The sequence below is a fragment of the Lithobates pipiens genome, unplaced genomic scaffold, assembly GCF_037356315.1.
Source record: "Lithobates pipiens isolate NorthernLeopardFrog02 unplaced genomic scaffold, aLitPip1_a1.2 Scaffold_8, whole genome shotgun sequence".
NCBI classification, from domain to species: domain Eukaryota; kingdom Metazoa; phylum Chordata; class Amphibia; order Anura; family Ranidae; genus Lithobates; species Lithobates pipiens.
This window is the reverse complement of record NW_027507903.1, coordinates 110,793,672-110,813,646: the sequence shown is the minus strand read 5'-3', so window position 1 is coordinate 110,813,646 and position 19,975 is coordinate 110,793,672. Positions and strand designations below refer to the sequence as shown.

Sequence of the window (19,975 nt, the reverse complement as noted above, 5' to 3'; positions counted from 1 at the left end):
TAATGCATTGAATGCATTAAGAGAAAAAACCTTCTGCCTTTAGAGTCACTTTAAATCTGGCATGTTCGAAAATGCAAATGAGTGTGTTTTAAGAATAGGCAACAAAACAGGTAAGCGAGCAAGATTTTCAGATCAAATTACCAAAAAAGTGAACTATGCTTATGTCTAAAATAAATAAATAAAATAAGATAAAAAAATTAAGCCAAGTAGACGCGCTGTGTTACCAGTATACGTTTCTGGCTTGATTTTCCAAACTGACTGTGAAGATGTTAAAAACTACAGCAAAAAGCACTTTAAACATACTGTTATTATTATACAGCATTTATATAGCGGCAACAGTTTATAAAGCGCTTCACAGCGTAATGGCATACAGTACAATTGCGATGCAGTAGGAATCAGAGGGCCTTGCCTTTTTAGAGCTTACAATCTTATTTTAAAACAACATTGTTTTAAGAGGTTCTGTGACCTTATCTGACTGCTTGTAGATTCCTATACATCATCAGCCAGGTAGAAGAAAAAGGACCCATTTATCTGTTAGGCCGGGTTCACACTGCTGCGGGGGGAGATCCGGATGTGATTCGCACCGCACTGCAGTGCAAATCACATCCGATCTCCGTAGCGATGCTAGTTCAGCCATACAGATAGTATGGCTGAATTCGCATCGCTCCCGCAGCAAACTCGCATGGGACCCTTTTTTTGGTCCGCAACAGAATCGGATCGCATGGGGGTTCACACCATGCGATCCGATTCCTGTGCGAGTCGGCAGATAGCACTGCGATATGCGGACGGATCTGGGGGTGTCATTAACATATCATTGACACTCCCAGCCGTCCGCATAGGGCAGTATGAACTGCCGGCGGGAGTAATGCGATGCGGGAAAACGCCGCGGATTTGCGGCGTTCCCGCATCGCAGCGGTGTGAACCCGGCCTTAATGACACACCTAGACACAGCAGAAACCACAGGTGTGTCATTTTTGGGCTATTTTACTACAGAGAAATATGTCACAAAGAATAACTCTTTCAAATCTGGATATTTGCTAAACAATGCTATATGTTTAATAAATATCCAGCTTTAAAAAGAGTTATTCTCCTGTGACATTTTAGATATGTTTTATTGTCAAGTATGACATCTTTCCTTTTACAGATTTTGTAATGAAATGTTTTGGTTTTAAATGACATATCTTGTTATGTCTGTGGTGATACCATAAAAGTCAATAGTGCCTCTAAATTCCATATTCTTCTATAGTAATCCAGGAAGTAGGTACCGTGTATTAAAGCACTGTAGGACATTCTATTCATTCCAGGAAAGAGGAATTATTTCATGTGAAATTAGAATTTTTAATAATATTAATGAATAATAATGAATTGTAATTTTTAACCAACATTGTAGGTGTTAGGAAAGTGGCACTTGCATGTGTTTTTATATTGCAATATAATATATGAAATGTATTGAAAAACAAAACTGATGTTTATCATAAAAAACACCCAAAAAAAAAAAAAATTTTTTTTTAAATTAAAGCGGCTCTTTACCCTGAAAACAAAAATGAACACAAATACTGTAACTGCTGACTTTTAATAATAGGACACTTACCTGTCCAGGAATCCAGCGCTGTCGTCATTGGAGCTGACTCATTGCCTGTCTTTTGGTCCAGGTACCAGTATGTTTACTTTGGGAAGCACCATGGCAACTGCAGATCAGACAGACTGTCTAGTACACATGATGAGGAAATCGGACGAAAAATAAAGAATAGGAGGTTTAGCTCTACTTTAACGCTAGTTACCAGAATGGTAAATCAGTTTGGTAAAGAGATGTGAAGTAGCCCGAATGCATGCCACCGGCTGGCTGCAAGTGATGAATATGAAAAATGTAATATTCAACTGATTAAATATATTTTAATCACCATGTATACACATCTTGCTGCACAATTAAACTAGAAAACTTTTTATAAACCTGCATGGTTTAATAAAAAGGGTAGAAAACGACAGAACTTGTGAAGACATACAAACGGATTTTACATGCTCATTCTCGTTCTGCCAGCTCATAAAACGTGACGTTTTGTTCCATCTGGCAGATTGTGAGCAATCTCCCTAGCTTAGCTTGTGCTACAGAGGGATATATATATATATTTTTTTTTTAAGGCATATAGTTCTTACATTCATAAAAACATTGTACATGTTGTACGATTGTCATGTCAGACCTACTAAGATGTGGCAGCATACAAAGCCACAAACCAGAGAATTTGAAACACATTTCCTATTTGGCACAAGGCGGTTTATAGTACTGGATCAAGTACACATGTACCAGTGCACTATGGGAAATGTTTATAAATTGGCAGAGTGGAGCAGCTTTTTGACTGCAGCAATTATCCCAGGCAGCCTATAGCTTGTGATCCAAGAATGACATCAAACTCCATCCTCTACAAATCTGATACACCCTCCACTCCCCCTCCCCTATAAATCAGAGGGCTGTAGGCTTCTCTAAGCAACAACTCCACCAATCTCAGCACTGCAAGAATGCATGTACAATAGAACATTCCAGCTAGCCTTATTGGCAGTCTCTTACAGGGACAGAAAACAGTAAAACGATACAGCCTACTGAAAATGTAGCTGGTGAAAATCAATGAAAATGCGTGGAAATTAAATCGGATGTATTATTACCTTTAGAGCACATACAGTAAGGAAATCTTAAGTTGGGAGAAAGCAGACCTTGGAAGACTAACAATCATAAGGGTTTAATTATAGTGGCTGGTATTTAGACTGTACACATAAAAACATACCTTACTGCACACTTTAGAAAACCAATAAAAAAGAGGGGATGTATAACTTTATGAGATCAGAGTTATGGGATATTATGGAAGCAATAATTCCCACAGACATTACAAGGTTTGTCAAGGGAGAACCATGGAGGCCATCATTGATAGCATCTCCTTTAAAAAATGTATATATTCAAAATGACATTTGCATACATTAACCAATATTCATAACTGTTCAATGCAGCACTTTCAAGTGACTGATACATGGAAAACAGAAGGGGTGGGCAGAGCTCAAAACCAAAGCACAAAACTCCAGAAATTTACTTCTGCAGTTCAGGGGCCCTCTGGGCACACAGAACATGAACTGCATAGATTTAAAGCAAACACGCAAAACATGCAGCCGCCCAACACAGGACACCCCAAAGGGGTAAAAAAAAAAAAAAGGAACCTCAAACAGCAGCCTGCAAAACCATGTGGCCAAAACAAGAATCCGAGTTATGTACAGACAGCCAGGAAGCCCCCTTGCAAATCTGAGACACAGACGCCTGATGTCAGAACACCCAGGAGGAGGCACTAATTGTCCTGGCAGAGTGTGCCATAATGGGGAAGGAAGGAGCTTGACCCTTATAGCATATGCCTGAGCAAATGTCTGCCCAATCCAGGGGTCTCGAACTGGGGGCCCTCCAGCTGTTGTGAAACTACAAGTCCCGTGAGGCATTGCAAGGCTGACAGTTACAACTGTAGTTTGTGTAGTAGGTGCCTGGTCATATGTGCCCCCATGAGAGGTTTAATAGTCCAAGATAGGGCTGTCATAACCAACCTGGCACATAGATAAAAGGTGACTCCTGGATCTAGATTATCCAGCCCGTCACCCAACCTGGCTGTTGATTGAAGGTCTCTGCAGAAAATATCCCAGGAATAAGGAAACCAAAAGAAGGAAAAAAAAATAAAAATCTATGGAATCATAGGTCCCAGCTGCAAACTAGGTTCTCACTCCTAAAACACTAGGCAGAAATAACGGAGCTGCATATAGCAGAGAGAGGGTTTATACCAGCTAGGACTGCCCTTAGGCAGTCCTGCGTTTTTTCTCCCTTGCTGCATGGTTACAATATCGACTATGGAGCTTGTTAGTGCTACTGTCTAGCAATAGCATATCAATTTTTTGCTTAAGTGGTTTGCTAATTCTTAGACAAAAAAAATGTTATGTGGATGTGAGTGTAGTAGAAAACTTTAGTTTTCGCAACAGCTGGAGGGTCGCCAGTTCGAGGCTCCTGGCCTAATCCATCGATAAATGGTAGCAGAAGAGGCTGTCCACAGTTACAAAATGAGAATCCAACCTCCTGAAGGAAGTTGTAGCAGATAGGTACACAAGAACTCCCTGAACCACATCCAAGGAGTACAGCACAACCTCCTTAGGGGGCAAGGCAGACAATGTCCTCATTCAGATGAAAATCAGACACTACCTTTATCAGAAAGGAGGGTCGTGGACAGAGAACCACACTATTCCTTTGCAGAACCAGATAGGGGAACTTACAGGAGGGGGTGACTAGCTCCGACACGCGAGGTAACCTTCTGGGAGAGAGTAAGCAAAGGAATATCTATAATATTCTCAAACGGAGACTTCTGAAGGACCAAAAGAACCAGGCTCTGGTCCCAATGTGGCAATGGAGGCTTACTGAGCTTGTGAGATCAGGGCCGCTTTGTGCGACCCACAGGAATCCTGAAGGGCTTGGACCCTTTGCGAAGGAGCCAGAGGGACTAAAAAGCCTCTAGTGTGCAGATAAGGAAGGACTTTGCTTGTGGCGTGGATCCTTCCCCTTCTTAAACTGTGGAAGAAAGGTACTCTTCCCATCAATAAGATCCTTAATGTCATCCAGGGTAACACAAGAACCATTCATCCTGAAAGGGTAGGTCCACCAGGGCCTTTTAGACATCTGATCAGCTGAGAAACACTTGAACCAAAAGAACTCTCTGAAGCAGCACAGCTGAGAAAAGAGTTTGTGATACGTCCTTGGATGCAGCCCTTTAGCTTTCCACATGTACTTAGGGCCATGGACCAGCTGATCTATTAGTTCCATATAGATCAGGGGCACCTGCTCCTTACATACTGTAAACCTTGACGTAAGAGCTTAGCCCACTCCAGAAGTGTCTGGCATACAAGAGCGGTGGTCAAAAATCTGAAGTAGTACCAAGCTAGCAAAGATAAACCAGACCACATCTGCCTTCCAGTCCAGAATCCCTAATGGAAGGAGATTCATACACAGTTTCATGGTTTGCCTCATTCAACCTAGAGATGATGGGAAGGGAAGTCCACTTCTTCATGAAAACTCCTGAAAGATAACACACCAGGACGCATTTTGAGACCACAAAACGATGCTTCAAACGTTTCCAAATTTTGTAAACAAACCAAAATGGGTGCAGCAAGGAAAAGCCAAATGGGTCAGCTTGTGCATACCAAAGGGGAAAACAACATCTTCAGTAAACCCTGAGGTACCCTCAAGTTTTAGCAATTCCTGCACCAAAGCTAATAAATGTGGCTACCAGCTCCTCTTCCTGCACAGCAAGAGGCAGGAGCCACACCCTTGCCATCTGATGCAGGAAAACCTGGGCCCATGGTGGCGGCAGAACCTGATTCAAGAGGAAGGATGCTTTTTGCTCGCCTTGTGCCCAAACGCCACCTCCATCAGTGCATCTCGCAGGACCGAGGACCCTGAGGAACCCGCCACCTTCATGAGAGGATCAGGTGGGGACTTCATGGGTAACCCACAAGGAGTTACCAGGTATCATCAAGGGCAGCCCAGCCAAAGAGGGGGCTGTCAAACTGCCCCAACTGACCACAGTAGAGAGGGAAGATTCCCCAATAGGAGTTGTAACAACCAAAACCATTGTCGCTGAGAAGTGCTAGGAGCTGGATGCACTGCCAGTGGGAGGAAAGCCACATGTAGGAGTGCACCAGCTGGTCCAGAGGAAAAGGAAATTGTCCCCTCTGTAGAATACAAAAGCAGTAGGGGTCACTAAGATGGCAGCCGACATGAGATGCCAGGAAAATGGGCGCTGCTAGCAAGGTCCCTAGATGAGTTAACCCAAGCTAGTACATAGGGACAACCTAAAATAGCAGCCCCGCCAGTCCACGGGAAAATGACCGCCGCTGAGGACACTAAGATGACAGCAGCCGTCCAGACACCTCAAATACCCCCACCAGGCCCCAGGAAAATGTCCTTCGGCTATTGCAGCAGCACAGGGCAGCCATGTGTCCCAGGCAGCAAGGCATGCAACTCCCCAAAAGCCCGCCAGCGCTCAGGATCAGGGGGCCCCATCCCCAAGCTCCACAGCACCTCTCCCCGGGTCAGCTATGCTCAGCATGAATAAGGAGAAGGGAACACCAAGGAGAGGACAGGAGAGGAGAGTACAGGAGAGGAGAGGACAGGAGGGACCGGCCAGAGAGACTGGCAGGAGAGAAAAGCAGAGACCAGAGAGACTGACAGGAGAGAAAAGCAGTGAAGGGAAGAGGAGAACCCCTCAGGGTCGGCCAACTCAGAGAGTATCCACACCATGCCCTGGGGAGGTTAGCTCAAAGGCATATACCGATCCACAGATGTTGCAGGCAACACTACGAAGACAGATTCGCCTCCCACCAAGGTGGTCGGGAGTGTCGGCCTGGATAGGAATGTCAGGTGCCTGGTCATATGTGCCCCCATGAGAGGTTTAATAGTCCAAGATAGGGCTGTCATAACCAACCTGGCACATAGATAAAAGGTGACTCCTGGATCTAGATTATCCAGCCCGTCACCCAACCTGGCTGTTGATTGAAGGTCTCTGCAGAAAATATCCCAGGAATAAGGAAACCAAAAGAAGGAAAAAAAAATAAAAAATCTATGGAATCATAGGTCCCAGCTGCAAACTAGGTTCTCACTCCTAAAACACTAGGCAGAAATAACGGAGCTGCATATAGCAGAGAGAGGGTTTATACCAGCCAGGACTGCCCTTAGGCAGTCCTGCGTTTTTTCTCCCTTGCTGCATGGTTACAATATCGACTATGGAGCTTGTTAGTGCTACTGTCTAGCAATAGCATATCAATTTTTTGCTTAAGTGGTTTGCTAATTCTTAGACAAAAAAAATGTTATGTGGATGTGAGTACTCATGCCGTGTGTGTAATATTTGGGTACTTAGACATCTGAAGCAGCTTGCAGAAGCTCAGCATTTTCTCTAATTTCTGCTGTTTATTATTTGTCCTTACACATTTCATCACACTTAAAAGATGGCCATACATTATACAAGTTTCTTCAATTTCTTTTAGATTTACCTTCAACTATGTAGTACCTACCTGATTGCATGCAAATTGAAAGTGTTTACGTTTGACCTCATTTTATATGGTTTTGGTAAATCTAAAAGGAAAATTGAACAATGTATGGCCTAATCATTACCCTGGATATCCTTTAAACCCCTGTGAGCATCCCTCAAAGTGGTCATACAAGTAATGTTCTATGGAATAAGCTGCCAGAGAAAAAAAAATACAGTCACAAGGCAATATCAGCATACCAATAAGAGCAAAAGACCAACATTTGGAGTAACAATGTTAGGCAGCAAGTATTTTTTAGGGGGTTTGGATCTATGTACTTTCATTAACACACATTAAAGCTGTTGGGAGATCATATGCTTTCATATGGTGGCTATGCCCAACCAACTCAACCCTACCATATAACTGCTGTAAAGGGCAAGAGGAGCTAGTAGACATTTAAATTGCATGGACAGCACACTAATTACTGAATATGGTCACACATGGAGGCAAAGTGTCACATACAGTTGCCAAAAAATAGAAAAATTCTGCCTCCAATGAATTGGCCCGATGCTCCACAAATCATTTCACTCATCACGCTTGGTATTCTTGAAGAAAACAATACACTGCATAAAGCTGAATCCCTGAAAACCCTTCTCTTCAAAGAAGCCTATCCTGCTTCTAACACTGTTTTACTTCCTCCATCAGCTCATCCCCCACAGCTATTACCTTTGTAGCAATTGACCCTTGCTTTTTAGATTGTAAGCTCTAACAAGCAAGGCCCTCTGATTCCTCTTGTACCAAATTGTAATGTAACCAATGTCTGCCCTCATGTTGTAAAGCGCTGCGTAAACTGTTGGCGCTATATAAAACCTGTATAATAATAATAAAGCTGACATCTGTCATAGGACGGATGAATCCATAGTATGAAGAACGTCTACAGCAGCAGTCAAAGTGTATGTATTTGATCTAAAATAAAACACTAGGACATAAAACAGGACAACAACCCATATAATGGGAGTAAGGGCCGTGTCGCACTAGAAGTCAACTAATTTCCTTATGGAATCGCTGCCTGATCCAGGACAGTGTCACCCCAACTCTGCTATTTTGCTAGAGCTTGAAAGTCTGCCGTTTTTGCGCCAGTGAGGGAGTGGCTTCCTTTAGACAAAGTGAAAATTTCATTTTGAAGACGAACACTGGCAGGGTAGCCAGCAGCAGAACTGATAGGTCCACAAATCTGGGCTAAACAAATACTGTCTAAAAACAAAAGGCATGTGTATTCTTTATTGAATCATGGTGTCTCCTCTATGCATTTCATACAGATCTGTGAAGTATCCCAGTATGAAACCATTCTTGCAGTTGGTCTCTGGGCAGATGTTTCCTGTTTAGACTGGTTACTTCTGCTCTCTTTCCTCCTGCAGGGTGACTGGTCTGGTCTCCCCCCTCTTGTAGTTTTCAGCTGGAAAACTGTAGTGGTTGATCATGCTGGATCCCAGCCACAGCTTTGCTCAGGATATGTGCAGCACAGTGATGTCACTGCTAATTTTACAAGGTAATATCTGAGTTTGCAAAGGCATTTGGGGCACACAAAGTGGATTCATATCTTTTGTGTCTATTGAAGAATATATGTAAATAAAAGGTGCTGTACCAGAGCATTAAACAGGACATTGTTGTAATGTCAGTTTGATTTTTAATCTTTAAGGTTGATTTTCTGATTAATTCCATACAACACATTAACAGAAATAATCACAGAAGTGAAATATTTTGCTGAACAAGCATCAGCTGCTATGTATTTCACAGGGAGGTCAGAATCTGGAAACTACACCTCCTACACAGAGGCCTGTAGAATGTCTGCCTCCAGTGTCAGGAATGTGCACACAATTCTACATTCATCTGGTGATAACCTTATGCTTCCTGCACTGTCCTGCACAGACGTCCTCTGTTAAAGGCCGTCATCGCTGACCCTCCCATGAAAATACTAACTGCTTTGCTGAATTCAGCTTTAATACTTTCTGAATGACTGATCCAGAATGGGTGTGTACCTAAAGGAGCTTCAGCAAAATCAAAATGTATAATCTACTTCATAGGTTTTGCAGCCCATGGATCAGTAGGACAGGCAACTAACCAGCATTTTTAGAAGGAGAATTCAGGAATGACAGTCTGTTTACTCTCAGGACAGATTTCCTGAATATTTTATGCAATGTCAACAAAGAACAAAAACAGAACATCTACTTACCTTAGAATTTCCAGTGTTCATTGTTGGAACAGGTGGGAAGGTGCAAGGTGGACGGCCATGATGGATGTGGTAGCTCAACAATAGATTAGGATTCACAGGCACCCAGGGAACAGAGAGGGAGGAAGGTGCCTTAGGAAGGTTACTGTGGGCTTCATGCAGGTTATATGTTCCACTTGTTTTATCGGTGCTACTTTTATAGAGGCACACTGAGGAGTCCTTAGAGGCATGGCTCAGGAGGTAAGACCCATCCTGTAGACTGCATGGGAATATAATACACATTAATGATAAAAATGTAAACAGTATACATCTATACAAGAAGACAAACATCATAATCATTTTATCTCTAAGGTGAAATGACCAAATTGTCCACCAAGTCATTTCACATGCAAAAATAACCGTATATTGCAAAGGTGAAAATTCGTTACACTCCCAAACCATAGAAGATGCGCACAAAAATAAATAAGAATTCTTAATTGTAATCATTACTGTGCAAAACATTAACCATTCTTTTTCTTTTAATGCCTAAAGCTTTTGCGCAGTACTATAGAGCTTAATGCTTGCTAAAGTGCTTATAAATATGTTATTTTTATTAAAGACACACATAAATCACTAATAAAACTTGCAAAAATTGAACTACCAAAAAAAAAAAAAAAAAAGGAAAAAAAGAAAAGAATGTAAAATTTTGTCAAGTTAAAGTTAGAACTCCTGACAACTTTTTTTTTATTAAACAGATTGTGAAGGGTTAGAACTCTGTTATCATCCTATTCTATGACACTATGCTTTAAGCCTCATGCACACAGGGCACTTGATTTTCTCCTCTCAACGCCCTTTTACTGCCATCAGGAAAAAGAAGCTTAAAATACACACCTAAATCCGTGTATTGCACATTTAGGAATGTTTTGTCATGACAAGCTTTTGAGCATTATTGGATTCAAATATTGTGACGACTGCAATGTAATAACGCTCAAACACTTGACGTATGTAGCGTTTAGGCACATCAAGCAGTTTTTCCTACTCAAAAGCTCCCCTCCTGAATTGGTGATGGGTTTCATTTTCAGCTTGTAAACTCCTTTAACCACTTGCTTACTGGGCACTTAAACCCCCCTCAGTCCCAGACCAATTTTCAGCTTTCAGCGCTGATGCACTTTGAATGACAATTGCGCGGGCATACAACACTGTACCCAAATGACATTTTTATCATTTTTTTCCCACAAATAGAGCGTTCTTTTGGTGGTATTTAATTACAGCTGTGAGTTTTATTTTTTGCTAAACAAACAAAAAAAGATGCAAAAAAAAAAAATCATGTTTAATAGTTTGTTATAAAATGTTGCAAACAGGTCATTTTTCTCCTTCATTGAAGTGCGCTGATGAGGCGGCACCGATAGGCTGCACTGGTGGGCACTAACAGGCTGCATTGGTGGGCACTGATAGGCTGCACTGGTGGGCACTGATAGGCATAGTTAAGGCAGCACTAATAGGCACAGATAAGGCGGCACCGATGGGCACAGATAAGGCGGCACTGATGGGCAAAGATGGGCACAGATAAGATGGCACGGATGGGTGGCACTAAGGGGCACTGATAGGTACCACTGATAGATGGGACTGATAGGTGGCACTGCTGGGCACTGGTAGATGACACTGATGGGCACGGATATGTGGCACTGGGGTGCAGCACCTTTGTTGAGGCAGATTGTGGGCACTGCTGAGTGGCACTGTGGGTACTGCAGGGTGGCACTGTGGGCACTGCTGGGTGGCACTGACGGGGGGCACTTATTTTTTTTATTATGCTTAGTGATGAGGGGGCAGGTGGGCACTGGCAGGGCTGGCCGTGATCGGGACTGATGTCCCGATCACGGCCGCCGGTGATCGGCTCTTTTTTTTCTCCTCGCGCTGTCAGCGCGAGGAGGAATAATAGCCGATTACCGGCTCCGTAATATCACATGATCAGCCGTCATTGGCTGACAGCTGATCACATGATAAGGGGTCGGGATTGACCCCTTGCTCGGATCGGTGATCAGGCGAGTCTCATAGACTCGCCGATCACAGAGCGCGGCAAAGGAGATCCACGCTGTAGCCGTCATTCGGCTATAGCGCGGGTCTCAAGTGGTTAATACACCTGTAAACGCCTATGTGAGCATGAACACATAGGATCATAGGTGAACAGGCGAACCTAGAGGTGTTATTACAGACGATTAAAAAAAAATACCCCGTGTGCATGAGGCCTTAATTCCTATCTCAGAGACATGAACTGAAAGGAAATCTCCCCAAGGCAAGTGGTAATCCCTTCTCAAACAGTTGTCACCAGACAGGTTTCTCTATTGAAAGATCTCCCTTTAAATCCTGTGCAGGATGGATTGGACTGCTACAGCAATAAAAACCTGACAAGACCCTCTAACCCTTCCAAGCTTTTTTTAAAAACGAGAAAAACAGTAAAGATTTCTGCCTAAACAAGGAGGTAAATGTTAGTTTTGCATGTGTGCGCTGTAATATTTTTGTTCTGTTGTATGGTCTTATGGCAGCACCATCTTTATGCATTTTTTTAGGGTATGCCCCCCAATATCTTGTTTGTCTATTGTATGGATTCTGACCAAATCCTTTTGGGTGGAGCACCCCACTCCCTCAGTAAGTACCTCTCATTAGTGACCACCTGTGTCATGGTAGAGACCTCATGTTCTCCCATATAGAGGAGTATAGCTCCCATGGTTCAGAGAAGCAGGATCTCCCAATCTATGGATAGTGTAGGACCCACTAATCATGGGGTACTTTGTCGTAGTAAGTGGGCTTAAGCACCATATAACAATATGGTGTGACCAAATCCCCATATTTTTTGATAATGTTTTTTGAAAATATCTAGGTGTTTTTTAAAAAGCCTTGCTGGAGGTAAATGTTAGTTTTGCGTGTGTGCGCTGTAATATTTTTGTTCTGCTGTATGGTCTTATGGCAGCACCATCTTTATGCATTTTTTTAGAGCGTGCCCCCCCAAATATCTTGTTTAACACTGAAGAAATGACACTTTGCTACAATGTAAAGTAGTGAGTGTACAGCTTGTATAACAGTGTAAATTTGCTGTCCCCTCAAAATAACTCAACACACAGCCATTAACCATTTAAAGACTGAGGCTCTTCATGAGATTTGTCATTTACAAGTTAAAAACATTATATATTTTTTCAAACACCCTAGAGACTAAAATGGCGGTTGTTGCAATACTTTGTCACACCGTATTTGCACAGCGGTCTTCAAAGCGCACTTTGTTTGGAAAAAATACAGAGTAAAGTTAGCCCATTTTTTTATATTGTGAAAGATAATGTTACTCAGAGTAAATCGACAACCATCGTGTAAAGCTTCAAAATTGCGCCCACTCATGGAATGGGGACAAACTTTTACCCTTAAAACTTTCCACAGGTGAAGTTTAAAAAATTCTACAGGTTGCATGTTTTGAGTTACAGAGGAGGTCTAGGGCTAGAATTATTGTGCTCACTCTACCGATCGTGGTGATACCTCACGTGTTGTCTGAACGCCGTTATAATATGCCGGCGCTGCTCACATATGCGTTCGCTTCTGCACGCAAGCTCGGCGGGACAGGGCACGTTTAAAAAAAAAAAAAAAAAGTTCAAATAAATAAGAAAAAAAAAAAGTTTCGAAGCCAGTGTAAAAATAAAAGTGTCACTTATATTTCTTTTACAAGGAATGAAAACATCCCTTGTAATAGATAAAAAAAAAAGCATGACAGAACCTCTTAAATATGAGATCTGGGGGTCAAAAAAGACCTCAGATCTCACATTTACACTCAAATTTTATAAAAAACAAAAACAGTTGCTTTAAGAGCTATGGGCGGAAGTGACGTTTTAATGTCGCTTCAGCCCTGCAATGGTATGGAGACGGGTGGGGGCCATCTTCCCCTCACTCCTTTCCAAACCAAGCCAGGAAGAGGAAACCATCGCCTCCACCACTACCGACTGCTCCGGTAAGGGGCGGAGGGCACCAGAGAGCGGTGGGAGTGGAGGGCCATCTCCCACCGCTGATAAGTGATCTCGTGCCAAATCCGTCATAAAGACCACTTATCCGAAACCGGACCGCTTATGGAAGAGGAGGATACAGGGGTGAAGGTAGCTAGCTGCTGCCATAACAACGATATCCCTCTTCAAATTGCTGACGTATATCGGCATGAGCCGGTCCGGAAGTGGTTAATGTCTAAACCGCTGGCAACAAAAGTGAGTACACCCCAAGTGAAAAATTCCAAATTGGGCCCAAAGTGTCCATATTTTGTGTGGCCACCATTATTTTCCAAGACTGCCTTAACCCTCTTGGGAATGGAGTTCACCAGAGCTTCAAAAGGTTGCCACTGGAGTCCTCTTCCACTCCTCCATGACGACATCATGGAACTGGTGGATGTTAGAGACCTTGCGCTCCTCCACGTACCGTTTGAGGATACCCCACAGATGCTCAATAGGGTTTAGGTCTCAGGACATGCTTGGCCAGTCCATCACCTTTACCAAGGCAGTGTCATCTTGGAGGTGTGTTTGAGGTCATTATGTTGGAATACTGCCCTGCGGCCCAGTCGCCGAAGGGAGGAGATCATGCTCGGCTTCAGTATGTCACAGTACATATTGGCATTCATGGTTCCCTTAATGAACTGTAGCTCCCTAGTGCTGGCAGCACTCATGCAGCCCCAGACCATGACACTCCCACCACCATGCTTGACTGTAGGCAAAACACTCTTGTCTTTGTACTCCTACCTGGTTGCCGCCACACACGCTTGACACCATCTGAACCAAATACGTTTATCTTGGTCTCATCAGACCACAGGACATGGTTCCAGTAATCCATGTCCTTAGTCTGCTTGTCTTCAGCAAACTGTTTGCGGGCTTTGTGCATAATCTTTAGAAGAGGCTTCCTTCTGGGATGACAGACATGCGGACCAATTGGATGCAGTGTGCGCCGTATGGTCTGAGCACTGACAGGCTGACCCCCCCCCCCTCACCCCTCAACCTCTGCAGCAATGCTGACAGCACTCCTAAGTCTATTTCCCAAAGACAACCTCTTGATATGACACTGAGCACGTGTACTCAACTTCTTTGGTTGACCATGGCGAGGCCTGTTCTGAGTGGAACCTGTCCTGTTCAACCTCTATATGGTCTTAGCCACTGTGCTGCAGCTCAGTTTCAGGGGCTTGGAAATCTTCCTATAGCATAGGCCAGTAATGGTGAACCTTGGCACCCCAGATGTTTTGAAACTACATTTCTAATGATGTTCAACTACACTGCAGAGTGCATGAGCATCATTGGAAATGTAGTTCCAAAACATCTAGGGTGCCAAGGTTCCCCATCACTGGCCTAGGCCACCTTTAGGTAAAGCAACAATTTTTTTTTTCAGATCCTCAGAGTTCTTTGCCATGAGGTGCCATGTTGAACTTCCAGTGACCAGTATGAGAGAGTGAGGGGGATAACATCACATTTAACACACCTGCTCCCCATTCAGACCTGAGACCTTGTAACACTAACGAGTCACATGACACCAGGGAGGGAAAATGGCAAATTGAGCCCAATTTGGACATTTTCACTTAGAGATGTACTCACTTTTGTTGCCAACGATTTAGACTTTAATGGCTGTTTGTTGAGTTATTTTGAGGGGACAGCAAATTTACACCGTTATACAAGCTGTACACTCACTACTTTACATTGTAGCAAAGTGTCATTTCATTCAGTGTTGTCACATGAAAAGATATAATAAAATATTTACAAAAATGTGAGGGGTGTACGCACTTTTGTGAGATACTGTATATATGCTTATGTACTTGCATCAGAAACATTTACAATGTTACCTGTTTAGCTTTATACAAGGATGTGATTCTTTATATTACTAAAGTCTAATGGGAAACTTATTAATTACTTTTCATAATTTTTCATTTATCACATTTACCCTTTACTCTATTTTTTAAAAAGCTGGTCTCTGGGCAAAATCATTATCCACTAAGCTCATTTTCTGTATGCATATTTTTGTAACAAAGTTTCTTTAAGGCAAAACTAAACCCACAGCTTTAACAGTTTCCCAAAAGCGTTACATTCAAGGCATGCAGTGAATGGCAACCCTCACAATTGCCTTGCAGTCAACTGAATTGTCAACCCCATCAAGTGGCTGGTGTTATATAATGGTTCACATGTAGAGCACCATGGCAAATGCAATCAAACAGAGGCTAAGATGGCAGCTTTCTTGGCTGTAAAGAATAGGAGGGTTTAGTTTCACGCCAAGCAAATGCAGCTGTCATAAAGCCTGGTTCCCACTGGTATCGCACTGGAATGTGTAGGTGCAAACCAGTGCATTCCCATGCAGTACGATTTTCCCATTAATTTTAACAGGCTGCAAATCATGCTGAACTCATAAAAGCATGACTTTAAAAAAAATGCACCGCGCAAAAATGCATAGTACTGTGAAACCATGCTGTTTGGTGTCCACAAACGCACTGCATGTGTGATCCGAGATTGTGGTGCCATTAACAATACACTAACACTCGCAGCAGATCGCAAGGGCAGTGCATTCCAGCACAGTGTGGGAAAGGCGCACGGAACACATCTTTCCTGCACCGTGTTCTGTTGTGAACCAGCCCTAAAAGTTACTGATTTGACATGTTGTCATAAATACTGTTCTGCTGTGCAGACTTAAGGTGATGGCAGTATAAGGGTTAAAGGGGTTTTATGCTATACCTGAAGCTGTATATAATGCCCTCTTGATAAATGAAAGATAAAGTTCTACATTCTACGTGCTATATCCTAATAACATGAAACTCTGCTTCCTCCGCTATCTACATTTTGTATCCTGCATGTGGGTGTTAAAATACTACTAAACAGCAGATGCATCTATCTGATCGTACGTTAAATAACATGTAATGGCAAATATGTTCTATGTTGAGGAGGCAGCTCTAAAAAAAAAAAAGAAAAAGTCAGGGGCCTATGCCTGATTACATAGCAGCAATAGAAGCCTGCAGTTAATGAAATGCCTTTAGCCTGTTGATTGCCCAAAGGGTATGTTGCTGAATGGTGTGACCTGGCCTAAAAAGAAGAAAAAAAGTGATTTGAAAGGAGCTGTAGTGAGCACTAGATACTTAAAGTGAACGAATTATATATGATCCTGGAATGCAAACGTCGGCTACCCGCTTAGCCTACAATTTGTAGAGTGCACTGCAAAGTGGCTATATATGATGTTCTGAATATGAAACGGGACCCACTGTAGGTCTTAAATAATGCAAATATTGCACGCATGGCTGTTTTGCAATGTCATATAATTTGTAATACTAATATACTTAAAGGGTAACGCCACTTTCGTGGGGAACAAAAAAAATGTTGGGAAAAAAAAAAAAGAGAGAGATATATAAATATATACATACACAAATGCGATACAAGTCATATTGTATTTGAATATTATTAAAAATAAACTTTCCTTTTCAATCTGCAGCTCTGTAATTTTTTGCAATATGCAATGATAGATGGCAACCTGGAGGCATTCTGTACACCGATGGTGTGCATAATACCCCCCCAGAAATGTAATTCCCTGCTTGTGTGATTGGCTGACTTTCCCACAAGTCTGCATCAAAATACAAGTCAGATTTTTGGCATCCTCTGCAATGAAAATGTAATTTTTGGTTTGATGCTCTCAAAGGGAAATCAGGTCTACAGGGATGCAGAACCAAAAGCTTTTATCATTAGAGCTCTGCAAGTGCAGCAGCCGATTCATAATTATAAAACCACTGTAATACAGATTCACTTGGACACAAAGTTATTCCTTTAGAACATCATAAGGTAGGAATCCGCAACAAAGTTTATTCAAATCATTTCAATGTATGCAGATCACCTAGAGGTGAATGTTTTTTCTCAACAAAAGTGGAGTTACTCTTTAAATGGATTTTTAAGACCAAAGGCTGTTTAGTGCACTATTTTGTATTATACATCAGGACAATGAGATTGCCACTAAATGGTATACTGTATGTGCTCCTGCCCTGAAAAGAGTAATGACATTACAGCTCCCCCCCATAACTGCAGACTTTTTACAGAAACATTAAAGAAAAATGATAAATGCTACTGAAGATTGACTACATTTTCACCAGTTAGTGTATCCATTATTTCATGCAGTGTTTACTCTGACTGTTAGAGGTATGAATGAAAGGCTAAGGGTTTTATAGAGGGTAACCTTCCTGTATGAGTCACTTTTCTTGTATACCCTGTTAGACTGTCACCTTGCTTGTTTGTATAGCTGTGTCCATCTGTCAAATACACATTTCCTCTTTGTTTCATACTTAGCCTTTGATGGCTTCTATTACAAGACAATTTGCAAAGTGATAGCATAGACACAATCAATAAGAAAGTGCTCAGTGTAACTGCAGGGAAATGTGATATTCAGTAAATGTTTATGTCTCAACTTCCAGGAACAGTTTTTTTACAATGTTCTGCTGTCCTCTCGATGCACCGCTAAGTCTAGGGGGATAAACCACACTGCACAGTCCACTGTGCATGGTACAGAATACACAGAACCATGGAGTAGCATACAGTGGCATTGAAAATTAAAAACAGCTTAGAATAATAAAAAGTAACAATTAAATGTCAATGCAATACTCACGGAATCAGCCATTTTAAAATATGACGAAGAATATTAAAGCAATTGGCTGGCCTGTGCAAAAAACAAACTGCATGTTACTATACAACAGAGGCAAACAATGTACTCTTATATAAATATACTGAGTTTTCTAAAAGAGCTTTTCTTGTATATAACATGTGCACTCCATAACCAAAATAAGATTATCCTCTGCTAATAAAGTGGAGTGTCTCTTGTCAGGTGGATGTACTCCACATTCCTTACTCACATTCCGCAAAAACATTTTGTTTAAATCTGAACAGCAAAATATACAGATGTTCTATACATGTGGGGGCTCTTTACCTTTCTTTAGATTTGTATTTCTGTCTGCCGATTCGAAGATTTACACGTGTGCCACACAACACAGCCCTGTCAGGCAGGGTGGAAGACATTACTTTAATATGCTGTACTTAAAGAGGTTGTAAAGGCAGAAGGTTTTTTTTATCCCAATGCATTCTAAGCATTAAGATAAAAAGCCTTCTGTGTGCAGCAGCCCCCCTCAGCCTCCCTAATACTAACCTGAGCCTCATCTCGATCCAGCGATGTTGTGCAGGAGACTCGGATGCCCCGGACTCTCCCTCCAAACCAGCATTGGCTTCCCCTGCTGTCAAAGTCAGTGAGCTAATGAGGAGAGAGAGGGGGGGCAAGGCCGGGCCACAGCTCTGTCTCTGAATAGACACAGGTAGCTGTGGCTTGGGTGCACCCATAGCAAGCTGCTTGCTGTGGGGGCACTTAACAGAAGGTGGGTTCCAGGAGCACAGAAGAGGGGGATCTTGGCTGTTCTGTGCAAAGCCACTACACAGAACAGGTAAGTATGACATTTGTGTCTTTTTTGTTAAAAAAAAAAGAAAAAAGAGACGTTATCACTTTAAAGTAACATTTAAAGGTCTTTCCCTTCCTGCTGCATGTGACTAGACAGTAAAAGGTGAAACCGTTTTGAGAAGCTCATTTCTTTGTCACTCTTCTCTGTTGCACTGTTCATGTGCATGGTTCTTGTTAGAACATGTGCTACCCCTCTCCTCATTGAGGTGAAAGGTAAGAGATCACATTGGGAAGGAAGGAGGGTTTGTCTCAGACCAGAAAAAGCTACCAACTCGAAGGCATGCCTGATGGAGATAATGGGCATCAAAAAGTCCAACTCACTAGTGAGATTCCCCAATGGGATATCATGAGTTGATTTTAAAAGAAATCTTAGAACAGAAAGTAACAAAATGAGATACCAGGGAGACACATTCTTCCTCTTTCTTGTGGCATAGTCGGGGCAGAATCTTCCTAGGAAGGAATGCATACACCAGTCTGCAAGCAGATCAAATAATTACCTGGACATCCAGGGGATTCCTGGATAGTGCCAGAAACTTGTTCAGTTTTTGTTGAGTCTGGAGCTTATGTTGTCCACATCTGGTGTTCCCCATTTCTGGCAGAGGATTAGGAAGATCTCTGAATGTAGAGCCCAATCTCCTGAGTCTAGGCATTGGAATGTGTTTCTTTGTCCAGGAGAGAAAAAAGGTTTCATCCTTCAGGGCTGACTGACTTCTGGTACCCCCTGGGTGGTTTATGTAGGCCACAGCTGTGACAGTGTCTGACTAAGTAATCGTGTAGGAGAGTCAGTCTTATGGCTTTCTATTCCAGAATTCTGAAGAGTAGCATTGACTCCAGTGGGGACCAAGCAATTGTAGACCCCATCCCAAGTCTATTAGGCTTACGTCTATCATTACCATCTTCCATTGCGAGGGAAGGGAATGGTTTTCAAAGTTCTAGGGCTGAGTTGGAAATTCACATCAGGGAGATTTTTGACTGACAGGACATCACTAGTGAATGATTCAGAGAAAGAGTCTGCTTGTCCCACATTGTGAGAATATTGATCTTCAAAAATCTCAGGTGGAACTGAACAAATGTGATCACCTTGGAAGAGGCTATATTTATGTAAAATTGAGTCGTGGGGTTCCTGGTTGATCTGAGAGCCCAGTAGTTGGGCCTCCAAGAAATCTTTTCCTTGGTCCATCTGCCCGACTCAACTGCAGTGCGAGTCCAGCAGTTGGAAAACTTTAGAAACATTGTTTGCCTGGGCCCTGAGAGTTCAGAAGTTGG

At 42.4% G+C, this 19,975-nt stretch overlaps 1 protein-coding gene across 1 annotated transcript in view; it reads right to left on the bottom strand.

The window, feature by feature from the left end:
- Positions 1–19,975, bottom strand: part of ICE2 (interactor of little elongation complex ELL subunit 2) — a 266,066-nt gene that overhangs the window by 15,444 nt on the left and 230,647 nt on the right. Inside the window, exons 14-15 of the mRNA XM_077472932.1 lie at positions 17,873–17,923; positions 9,266–9,521 (exon numbers count right to left, since the gene is read on the bottom strand). Of these exons, the coding sequence (XP_077329058.1) occupies positions 9,266–9,521; positions 17,873–17,923 (307 nt within the window). The remainder of the gene's footprint in view (positions 1–9,265; positions 9,522–17,872; positions 17,924–19,975) is intronic.